The 10,591-nt window shown below is 68.9% G+C and overlaps 1 protein-coding gene across 4 annotated transcripts in view; it reads right to left on the bottom strand.

The window, feature by feature from the left end:
• Window positions 1–293: 293 nt before the first annotated feature.
• DENND4B (DENN domain containing 4B) overlaps window positions 294–10,591 on the bottom strand; it is a 15,725-nt gene continuing 5,427 nt past the window's right edge. For 3 of the 4 annotated variants that reach the window (XM_032793645.2, XM_075071028.1, XM_032793646.2), the window contains exons 2-21: window positions 9,983–10,301; window positions 9,477–9,729; window positions 9,263–9,332; window positions 8,730–8,899; window positions 7,834–8,075; window positions 7,608–7,674; window positions 6,900–6,958; window positions 6,561–6,705; window positions 6,299–6,474; window positions 5,908–6,008; window positions 5,613–5,828; window positions 5,388–5,533; window positions 3,346–3,485; window positions 3,146–3,269; window positions 2,385–2,591; window positions 2,067–2,195; window positions 1,799–1,949; window positions 1,546–1,713; window positions 942–1,402; window positions 294–458 (exon numbers count right to left, since the gene is read on the bottom strand). In XM_032793645.2, coding sequence (XP_032649536.1) covers window positions 315–458; window positions 942–1,402; window positions 1,546–1,713; window positions 1,799–1,949; window positions 2,067–2,195; window positions 2,385–2,591; window positions 3,146–3,269; window positions 3,346–3,485; window positions 5,388–5,533; window positions 5,613–5,828; window positions 5,908–6,008; window positions 6,299–6,474; window positions 6,561–6,705; window positions 6,900–6,958; window positions 7,608–7,674; window positions 7,834–8,075; window positions 8,730–8,899; window positions 9,263–9,332; window positions 9,477–9,729; window positions 9,983–10,281 — 3,468 coding nt within the window. In that variant the 5' untranslated portion in view covers window positions 10,282–10,301 and the 3' untranslated portion in view covers window positions 294–314. Of the gene's footprint in view, window positions 459–941; window positions 1,403–1,545; window positions 1,714–1,798; window positions 1,950–2,066; window positions 2,196–2,384; window positions 2,592–3,145; window positions 3,270–3,345; window positions 3,486–5,387; window positions 5,534–5,612; window positions 5,829–5,907; window positions 6,009–6,298; window positions 6,475–6,560; window positions 6,706–6,899; window positions 6,959–7,607; window positions 7,675–7,833; window positions 8,076–8,729; window positions 8,900–9,262; window positions 9,333–9,476; window positions 9,730–9,982; window positions 10,302–10,591 lie in introns of those variants that run through there. The other variant, XM_032793644.2, reaches the window with a different exon arrangement.

Below are 10,591 nucleotides of genomic sequence, written 5' to 3'. Positions count from 1 at the left end.
GGGGGCAGGGGACTCAGCTCAGCACCCCCTCGCACTCCTACCCGCCTCAGCTCTTCCTAGGGGGCAGGGGACTCGGCTCAGCACCCCCTCGCACTCCTGCCCACCCCAGCTCTCCTCAGGGGGCAGAGGACTCAGCGCAGCCACACCCCACACTCCTGCCCCCCTCTCCAGCTCAGCCCCACAGTCGCTGCCTCCCCTCTCCGGGCCATGGGGGTCACTGTCAGAGCCCCTCACTGCCCCCAGCCCCGTGGCTACAGGACTCCCACTCAGCACAGATCGCCCCAGGCAGGTCCCAGCTCAGGCCTGGGGCAGGTTCAGGGAGTGGGGGGGCTCACCTCCACGGGGGGCAGCTCCGGCCCAGCCACAGCCTCAGGCAGTGGGTCCGACGACTTGCGCAGGCTAAAGCTGCCGAGTGACGTGTCCGACAGGTCAAACTCGCTGCCCAGGGAGACGGAGCTCTGGGGGGAGATGAGACGTGAGCTCCGCAGGACCCCCCAGCTGAGCGGGACCCCCTCCGCCCCCGAGACGCTGATGCTGCTCCTGCCCGGCCCAGCAGCTCACGTGGAGGCACCAGGTCCCTGCCAGTTCCAGGAGTGCAACACCCCCAGCTCCAGCTGAGACCCCAGCCCCGGAGCAGAGGGGTGCAGGGGGGTCCTGCCCACAGGCCTAGCCCAGGAACAGTGGGAGGTCCCCTCCAGTCCGACCCCCACCCAGGAACAGTGGGGGGGCAGGTCCCCTCCAGTCTGACCCCCGCCTAGGAACAGTGGCAGGGCAGGTCCCCTCCAGTCCAACCCCCACCCAGGAGCAGTGGGGGGCATTCCCAGACCAGGAGCAGTGGGGGGTCCCCTCCAGTCCGACCCCCGCCCAGGAGCACTGGGGGGCAGGTCCCAGCCCAGCAGCAATGCCCCCCTGGTGCAGTGGGGGCGGTTCCCAGCCCCTACCTCTGAGGCAGTGGAGTCGGGGCGCTCATGGGGGTGCAGCAGGCTCTCCAAGGGGCTCTTGCGCGGCAGGGTCTCTGTCTGCTCTGAGGCCCGGCGCAGGGAGCTGGCGTCCTGCTGGGCGCTGGATCGCTCCACGCTGGCGGTGTGGCGCAGGGAGGGGCGCTTGGCTGGGGACAGCAGCTGCTGCAGCTTGGCAGCCAGCCCCCGGCGTGGCGTCCCCCCCAGGCTGTTGTGGTTCTCGTCGCGCTGGCCTGGCTTGGTGCCCCGGGTGCCCGGCCCCAGGCTCATCTGCACCTCGGCGCTGTCCAGGGTCGGCCGGTCGCTCTCGTCCGTCTGGAAGCTGACGTCTGACAGGCTCCCGTCCTCCGAGCTGCCGGGCCCATCCAGAAGCTGGCGCAGGCCGGGGGGGAGGGCGACTAACGAGTCGCTGCCAGGCTCCAGCACCCCCAGGGCCTTGATCACTGCGGGGTGGGGGAAAGAGTTACAGGGAGGCCAGAGCCGGGTCCCTCCCGGTTCCTAACCCCAGCACATGCCCCAAGCCCAGTGACCCCTGCGCCCAGGTTCTGTCTCTCCTCCCCGTCCCGCTGGTGGCGATGTGACTCACTCTGGGCCACGCCGGCCTCCACCGCGGACGTTTCGCTGCGGGGGAAGGTGCCGCTTCCGCTCTTCGCCAACTGGCGGCCAGGCGAGGGCTCGCGCAGGCTGTGCCCGGCCCACGTGGTGTGGCGCTGGAGGCTGGGGCGGGGCTGGGCACCCTGGTTCTCCACACAGCCTGGGGGGGAGAAAGAACATGGGCTGCTGGCCCGGCCCCTCTACCCCCGGCCCCACGGGCCCAGCCGGCCCCACCCCACACGCACCTGGCAAGGCGCCGCCCCGGGCCTCGCTCTCCAGCTGCCGCTGCCGCAGGGGTTGCCGGAACTGGGCAGTGCCCAGCACCACATTGCGCAGCTTGGCCCAGCGCAGCCGCCCGCCCTGGGTGCCCGAGGGCCACTTGCTCTCCAGCACAGCCTGCAATAGAACAAGCCCCCCGGGGCCACGGTTACCAGGGAGATGGTGTTCCCCCCAGTCCATCGCCGGCAGCAGACACCGCCTGGCTCACCCCCCAGCCCTCGCTCAGGCCGATACCTTGTTGTAGTAGCCGTAGGTGACGGTGTTGGGCACGATGCCGGCCCGTTTCATCTCCAGCAGGACGCGGACGGAGAGCACTGGCTCACCATACTGCCCGCACAGCTGCATGAGGCTGCGGTAGCAGACCTGGGGGGCAGGAAGCACAGGGCACCGTGAAGGGGTGGGGGAACCCAGGGGCCGACGGGTGCAGTCAGCCAGGGGGTGCTGCTGGGACACGCGGACAGGGCGCGGGGGTCTGGTGCTAGAGGCACACCCGGCCCCGGGGCGCCAGGGAAGGGGCCGTGGGAGCACTGGAGGGGAAGTGGGGGTCCACACCTCGTCCGGCAGTACCACCTTCCTGCTCTCCATCTGCTTCAGCACCTCGTAGGCCGTCTGCAGCGCCCGCACCTTGGAAGGGGCGGCCCGCACGTAGGTGGGCAAGTAGATGAACCACAGCCCGTAGCAGTGTCCCAGCAGGCACCGGGCCCACATGTCGGGCACGGACGAGTACTTCTGTGCCACCCGCTGCGCCACCTTCATCTCCTGGGGGAGCAGCCGGGTCAAGGGGGGCCAGCTCTGCCCAGGACAGGCCTCCCCCACCCACCCAGGGGCTGGCACTCCCCAGCTCCCCCCGAGGACAGACCTCCTCCACCCACCCAGGGCTGGCACCCTCCCAGCTCCCCCCGAGGACAGGCCTCCTCCACCCACCCAGGGCTGGCACCCTCCCAGCTCCCCCCGAGGACAGGCCTCCTCCACCCACCCAGGGCTGGCACCCTCCCAGCTCCGCCCAGGACAGGCCTCCCCCACTAACCGAGGGCCGGGCACCCCCCAGCTCCCTTGAGGACAGGCCTCCCCCACCCACCCAGGGCCTGGCACCTCCCAGCTCCGCCCAGGACAGGCCTCCCCCACCCAACCAGGGCCTGGCACCCCCCAGCTCTGCCCAGGACAGGCCTCCCTCACCCACCCAGCGCCTGGCACCCCCCAGCTCCGCCCAGGACAGGCTTCCCCCACCCACCCAGTGCCTGGCACCCCCCAGCTCCCCCAAGGACAGGGCTGAGTCCAGCCCACTCGCTGCACCAGTGAGCCTGGGGTGTCACCTGCTTGGTCCTGCGTGGTGCAGGGCTGGTTGGGGTGCTGCTCTTGGGCTGGCACAGGAGAGCCGCCAACTGGTCCTGGGGGCGCTCGAAGAGCTCGGCCCGCAGCACAGGAAAGCTGTCGTAGCTGTGGGGGAGCAGAGGGGGTGTCAAGGGGCAGCTGGGGATATGGGGGGGGGCAGGGAGCTAGGCGGGTGTCTCACCAGTACAGCGCGGGCAGCTCAGTGCCATCGGGGCCCAGGGGCTCCTCAGGGGGCATGATGAAGACCGTGTGCTCACTGCCGTGTGAGTCGTCCAGCTCTATCAGGGGCATGTCCTCAGCCTTCTCCAGATCCACCTGCACCTGGGGAGGGGAGGGCAGCTTGGAGAGGGGCCGGCACGTCCCCTGGAACACCCTTCGGCTGGGAGCTTTCTGCCCCTGACAGGGCCATCTGGGTCTGCCCCCCCACCAACACTGGCCCTGGGCTGGGAGCAGCCTGAGCCCCCGCCCAGTCAGTCACAGGAGCGGCTGGGTCCAGGTCCCCCAGCCCCTTGAGATGGGGCCTGAGGGATGAGCAGGATCTGTGGCTGAGCAAGTTGTGGGGACAGCCCTTGGGTGGAGGGGTGGGGCACTGCAGGGGGCATCGGAGAGGGGTGAGATGTCATCAGGGGGCAGGGGCGGGGAGTTAGGGGCATCATGTTGCCTAGGGCAGGTGTTAGGAGCAGGGGCAGGGCACTGCTAGGGTGGGGCATTGCTAGGGGTGCCAGGGGCAGGGTGTTGCTAGGGGCAAGGCATTGGGTGGGGCGTCGCTAGGGGTGCCAGGAGCAGGGTGTTGCTAGGGACGAGGCATTGAGTGAGGCGTTGCTAGGGGTGCGATGTCACTAGGGGTGGGGTATTGCTAGGGGTGCCAGGGGCAGAGTGTTGCTAAGGGCAGGGTGTTGGAGTAAGGGCAGGTTATTAGGGGTGCTGGGGCAGGGTGTCGCTAGGGGCGAGGCACTGGGTGGGGACGTTGCTAGGGTCACGGGTCGCTAGGGGCGGGGCATTGCTAAGGCTGCCAGGGGCAGAGTGTTGCTAGGGGCGTGGCATTGCTAAGGGTGCCGGGGCAGGGTGTTGCTAGGAGCAGGGCGTTGCTAGGGGTGCCAGGGCAGGGTGTCGCTAGGGGCGAGGGATTGGGTGGGGGTGTTGCTAGGGGCACGCGTCGCTAGGGGCGGGGTGTTGCTAGGGGTGCCGGGGCAGGGGCATGCATTGCTAGGGGCAGGTCGTTGCTAAGGGTGCCGGGGCAGGGTGTTGCTAGGGGTGCTGGGGCAGGGTGTCGCTAAGGGCGAGGCATTGGGTGGGGCGTTGCTAGATGTGCCAGGGCAGGGTGTTGCTAGGGGCGAGACTTTGGGTGGGGGCGTTGCTAGGAGCACGCATCACTAGGGGCAGGGCATTGCTAGGGGTGCCGGGGCAAGGTGTCGCTAGGGGCAGGGGGTTGCTAAGGGTGCCGGGGCAGGGTGTCGCTAGGGGCGAGGCATAGGGTGGGGCGTTGCTAGGGGTGCCGGGGCAGGGCGTCGCTAGGGGCAGGGCGTTGCCAGAGGTGTCAGGGCAGGGTGTTGCTAGGGGTGAGACTTTGGGTGGGGGCGTTGCTAGGGGCACGCATCACTAGAGGCAGGGCGTTGCTAAGGGTGCCGGGGCAGGGTGTCGCTAGGGGCGAGGCATAGGGTGGGGCGTTGCTAGGGGTGCCGGGGCAGGGTGTCGCTAGGGGCGAGACTTTGGGTGGGGGCGTTGCTAGGGGGGGGCATCGCTAGAGGCGGCGCGTTGCTAGGGATGCCGGGGCAGGGCGTCGCTAGGGGCAGGGCGTTGCCAGAGGTGCTAGGGCAGGGTGTTGCTAGGGGTGAGACTTTGGGTGGGGGCATTGCTAGGGGCACGCATCGCTAGAGGCAGGGCGTTGCTAAGGGTGCCGGGCAGGGTGTCGCTAGGGGCGAGGCATAGGGTGGGGTGTTGCTAGGGGTGCCGGGGCAGGCGTCGCTAGGGGCGAGACTTTGGGTGGGGGCGTTGCTAGGGGCGTGCATCGCTAGAGGCAGGGCGTTGCTAAGGGTGCCGGGCAGGGTGTCGCTAGGGGCGAGGCATAGGGTGGGGCGTTGCTAGGGGTGCCGGGGCAGGCGTCGCTAGGGGCGAGACTTTGGGTGGGGGCGTTGCTAGGGGCGTGCATCGCTAGAGGCGGGGTGTTGCTAGGGGCGCCGGGGCAGGGTGTCGCTAGGAGCGAGCCATTGGGCGGGGCGTCACCTTGTCGACACAGGTGTCGAAGAACTCCAGGCAGGCGTGCCGGTCGCTGACGAAGGAGCACTCATGGATGAACTGCGTGAAGAGCTGCGTGCGCAGCAGCTGCCCGTAGAACTTGTGGTAGGCGCGGTCCCGGGACTTGAGGAAACCTGGGGGGGGACAGGGGAAGGTGGTCACTCGGGAGCTCAGCCCCCCACCCCCCGCCTCCCCCCGGTCGGCCCCCCTCACCCTGCAGGGAGAAGAGGCTGCTGGAGTCGTGGGTGGTGTCGCAGGGCGCCCGGGTGATGGGCAGCAGGAAGGAGCGGTATCCCTTCAGCACGCAGGCCATGAACCGCAGGAAGGAGGCCTGGATCTCCAGCTCCAGCTGCTTGCGCCGCCCGTACACCAGGTCATAGTCGGTGAGCAGGAACTCTAGCGATGCCTCCTCCACTGGCTTGTTGTACACTGGGGGGAGCGGCGGGGTTAGCACGGCCCCCCCAGGCTCCCCGCCCCCCCAGAGCTCCCCCCTCAGCTCCCCACTCACTCTCATCCAGCTGCTGGAAGTGGGTGAGCAGTGAAGCCTGCAGCACCTTGCAGGGCCGGCGGGGCAGCGCGCGGGGCGACAGCAGCTTCCTCTCCTCGCTCCTGGCAGGGGAGACAGACAGGAACACAAAGCCAGGTTGCCCTCACTCCTGCTGGACTGCCCCGGCCCCCCGCTTGCCTGCCCCAGCCCACCGCTGAGACGCAGCCGCTTCTGGGCTGAAGCGAGGGTGGACGGACGCCTCGTCGCATGGAGCTGCGAGAGCCGCGTTAGGGGAGGGCCAAGGGCCTGACGGGAACTCAGCCAGAACACCGGGGTTCCGCCCGACGACAGGCCCAGGAATATGGACGCGGTGGCTGGGGCCAGGGCCGGGGCCAGGGCCAGGGGAACTCACAGGAAGATCGTGTTGGTGTCGAGGTCGACACAAATGACGTCACGGGGCGGGTCGTGCAGGTCGAAGTAGCTGGAGTGGATGCCGACGATGAAGGGCACTGGGGCGCACAGCACGTCTGCCAGTGTCAGCGGGCATAGCGGGATGTAGGGGCACTGCCAGCGTAGTGGGAAGATCATCTGTGGGCGGGGCAGGGAGCGAGGAGTCAGCGAGCTGAGGGGGCAGGCCCCACTGCCCCCCACCCCCGCCCGGGGGCCGGACTCACGGAGACGAGCGCCTCGCTCACGCTGGTCAGCACGTCAGGGCGCAGCGAGTGGATCAGCAGCTTCTGCTCAGTCAGCACGGCCAGCAGCAGCATCACGGTGTTCTCAGGGCCCAGGTTCTGCAGCAGGGTCAGGAAGCTGGCTCCGCTGTGGGGCGGTGGGGAGAGGATGTAGCATCCCGACAGCACAGAACCCCCTCCTCACCCACCCACAATGCAGCCACGGCCAGAGGGGGCACTGTCTGTCCCCACCCCATCACTAACGGGACCCTGTGCCCCTGATTGTCCCTCCAAGGCGCCAACCCCCCCCACACTGCCCCAACCACACCCCCAGGGCTGTACCTGAGTGGCAGCGGGGAGGACACAGGCTGGCACAGCAGCAGGTTATCGTAGGGAGACATCTGGGGGAGAGACGAGATTGATGGCGTTGTCAGTTTCCCCACCCAGGCAGGCAGGGGGCAGCCCCGTGGCAGTGGTGGGGGTATGCGGGGAGCAGCCCTGGGGCAAAGCCCAGGGGCCAGGAAAGGGGAATGTGGGGGGCAGCCCTGGGGCAGAGATGGGGGGAAGCGAGGGACAGCCCTGGGGCAGAGATGGGGGGAAGCGAGGGACAGCCCTGGGGCGAAGCCCAGGGGCCAGGGAAGGGGAATGCAGGAGGCAGTCCTGGGGCAGGGATGGGAGGATGCAAGAGCAGCCCTGGGGGGAAGCCCAGGGGCCAGGGAAGGGGGGAAGCAGGGGACAGCCCTGGGGCAGAGATGGGGGGAAGTGGGGGACAGCCCTGGGGCGAAGCCCAGGGGAGGGGAATGCGGGGCGCAGTCCTGGGGCAGGGATGGGGAGATGCAGGGGAAGCCCAGGGGCCAGGGAAGGGGGTGCTCACAGAAGCCTCGGGCTCTCATAGACTTAGGCTGGGAATCACTGACCCAAAACATCAGCCGAAGGCCAAATGAGTCGCCAGCGTGGGGAAAAGGAGGGTTGGGGGGTCGGGCAGCCCCAGGAGAAGAGCAGCTGCCGGGCGGGGGGTGGGGGCAGCACCAACAGGCAGGGGCCACTCACCTGCACCAGGATGCGCGGGCGCTGTGGAGACGGGAAGGGGACGTTGTGCATGAAGTGGGAGATGTGCCTGAGGGAAGAGGAGCCCGTCAGAAGGGGGTGGGGGCTCCACAACCCCTTTCCCGGAGGGGGGGGGATCCTTCTACCCTCCCCATTCCACCCCTACAGATCCACCCCGGGATGGCCAGCCCCAGGGCACTTCCCCACCCCCCAGCGGCCCGGCGCTCACGTCTCCAGGGGCAGCACGTGGGGCCCCGAGATGGAGTAGCGATAGATGAACATGAGGAACTTGCGGAAGACGTCGAAGAGGGGCCAGTGCGACAGGACGCAGATGCTGCGGCGAGTCTGCACCGACTTGCTGCCGATGGGGCGTCGGTCGACCACGCTGAGCAGGCCCAGCCGCAGGCTCTGCTTCTCTGACAGCCGCTCCCGCGGGTAGGGCTCATGGAACTGGATGGCAGCGCCGTACACCTGGTAGGGGGGCCCGGTCACTGGAGGGCACAGGCGTGGGAACTGCCCCCTCAGTTTTTGTGCAGGCTCCCCCAGCTGCAGGACCCACGCCCAGGGGTCTGCTTCCCACCCCACACGCGGGGTCCCAGCCTTGGCCCCTTACCTCTGTCCGTGTTCCATGGCCCCTCCACCAGAGCCATGGCCCCACTCCTGGCCCCAGCTTGCAGGGTGGGGGGAGAGACACAGACAGGAGTAAGGGGGGGTGAGGACCACTGGCTGTCAGCACCCTCATTGTAAAAAATGCTCCAGCACCACTTGGGGAGTGGGAGACAACGGTGCAGGGGGCCTGGTCATGGGTGAGGAGATGGGGCACAGGGCCCAGCCACTGGGGGAGGGGATGATGGGGCAGGGGGTCCCAGTTGTGAGGGGAGAAGACGGGGCAGGGGGGCCCGGGCCATGGGGGGAGGAGGGGAGATCGGGGCAGGATAAGCAGCACCTTCGCTCACCTGCCAGCAGGGGGTGCCTCCACATAGGGAGCCTGCGGCTTCTGCCCTGGAGCCAGGCAGGACCCTCGATTCTGGGATGTTCACCCCGTTCCAGATCCCCAGAGACCCCACCCTGGGATGGCCCAGCCCCCTCCCTCAGTACCGCCCCGCCCCCTCCAGACCCTCCTACCTTGTCCCCCGAAGCCCCCGTCAGCACGAAGGTGGAGAAGACGGGCAGCTGGTACTTGGTGTTGACGGGCCAGCTCTCGATGGTGGCCCCCATGGGCAGGCAGAAGACAGGCACCGAGTCAGGCAGCGGGAATGACTCACTGTCCTGCTCAGGATAGCGGCTCAAGAGACCTGCAGAAAGCCGCCCGTCAGGCAGAGCGTCTGGGGCAGGGGCTGGGAGGCAGGGGCTGCGGGGCGGGGGTGAGGGGCACTAGCAGAGCTGGGATGGGAGCCCAGGGCTGGAGGCCAGGTCTCTCCTCCCCCCAGGCTCGGAGGGGCAGCGGGGGCCAGGTCTGCCCTCCCTCCAGGCTCGGCGGGGCAGCAGGGGCCAGGTCTCCCCTCCCCCAGGCTCGGGCGGGCAGCGGGGGCCAGGTCTCCTCTCCCCCCAGGCTCGGGCGGGCAGCGGGGGCCAGGTCTCCCCTCCCCCCAGGCTCGGGGGGGCAGCAGGGGGCAGGTCTGCCCTCTCCCCACACTCGGGGGCAGCGGGGGCTTTACCTGCTTCGTAGACCAGGGTGTTGGCTTTGGACATGGCCATCTTGTAGCACAGGAACACAGCCGGGCCCCACTGTGAGGACAGAGCAGAGCAGGGTCAGTGGGGCTGTGGCATGGGGCAGAGGGACCCGCCCCTCCTCCTCCGGGGAGAAAGAGCCGGCACCAGCCCAAGGAACCCAGCACCCCCTGCCCAGAGCCAGGGGCCACCAGGACGCACCATGCCGGCGTTGAGGTTCCTCTCCACCCGGCAGAAGGTGTGAGGTGTGTTCTCCCCCTTGCTGGGCACGACCAGGCAGATGTCGGTGATGCCCAGGGTGTTGTGGCCCTGGGACTCAGCGGCCCGGCGGTAGGTGAGGAAGGTGCGCTGGTGTCCGGCGGCGCCCGAGCTCAGGTTGGCAGAGCGGCTGTAGGGCGTCGTGCGGACCATCTCGTAGCCCGGCTTCAGGCGGTCCTTCCCCTCACAGTGCACCCTGCCGGGGGACGGAAGGGGTTACGCAGGCCCGGCTGAGTGGGGAGTGTCATGGATAGATGGCTAGGGGTTAATGTTTCTTTTACCTGTTAAGGGTTAACAAAGGGAACCAAACACCTGACCAGAGGACCAATCAGGATGACAGGGAGAGACACCCCACACCCACTGCGCCCTGGGGAGGGGAACAGAGGGGCCCAGCCCGGCAGGAAGGGGGAGCCCTGGGGAGGGGGCGGGACTCCCAGCCCCATGCCCACCCCAGTTCGATGAGGGGCGGCTTGCCACGGCCCCGCTTGTAGCAGAGGTACATCTGGGGGCTGTTGAGGAGGCTGGCATTCAGGTCCACGGGGTGGCCGGCCGTGCTGCTCTCGATGCAGGTGAAGCCCTGGGGCACCTCCTCGCCCTGCGAGCGGATGACCACGGCCACGTCGGTGATGGGCTCGCTGGGCCGGGCCGGCCGGGGCTGCTGGCTCTCCTCTTCCAAGGCCCTGGAGGAGTCGGTCAAGCCGGCCACCACGAAGTAGTCGACGAGCTGCGGCAGCTTCTCCTCCGCCATGGCAGCAGGGCTCACGGCATCTGGGGAGGGAGCAGGGGGGCGTCACTGGGGAGCAGGGTAGGGCCAGGATGGAGAGTGCCATGGGGTGAGGCCAAGGGGGATGGCGCCATGGTAGGGGGAAGAGGTCGGGTGGGACAGCGCCATGGGGGAAGGGAAGAGGCTGTGCGGGGGACGGCGCCGGTGGGAAGACATCAGGTGGGACGGCGCAATGGGGGAGGGGAAGAGGCCGTGGGGGGGACAGTGCCGGGGGGGAAGAGGTCAGGTGGGACGGCGCCATGGAGGGGGGCTGCCATGGGAGGGGAAGGCGCCA

This window comes from Chelonoidis abingdonii, chromosome 11, assembly GCF_003597395.2.
Source record: "Chelonoidis abingdonii isolate Lonesome George chromosome 11, CheloAbing_2.0, whole genome shotgun sequence".
NCBI classification, from domain to species: Eukaryota; Metazoa; Chordata; order Testudines; family Testudinidae; genus Chelonoidis; species Chelonoidis abingdonii.
Note: the sequence above shows the minus strand (reverse complement) of the source record. Positions and strands in the feature narration are given on the sequence as shown.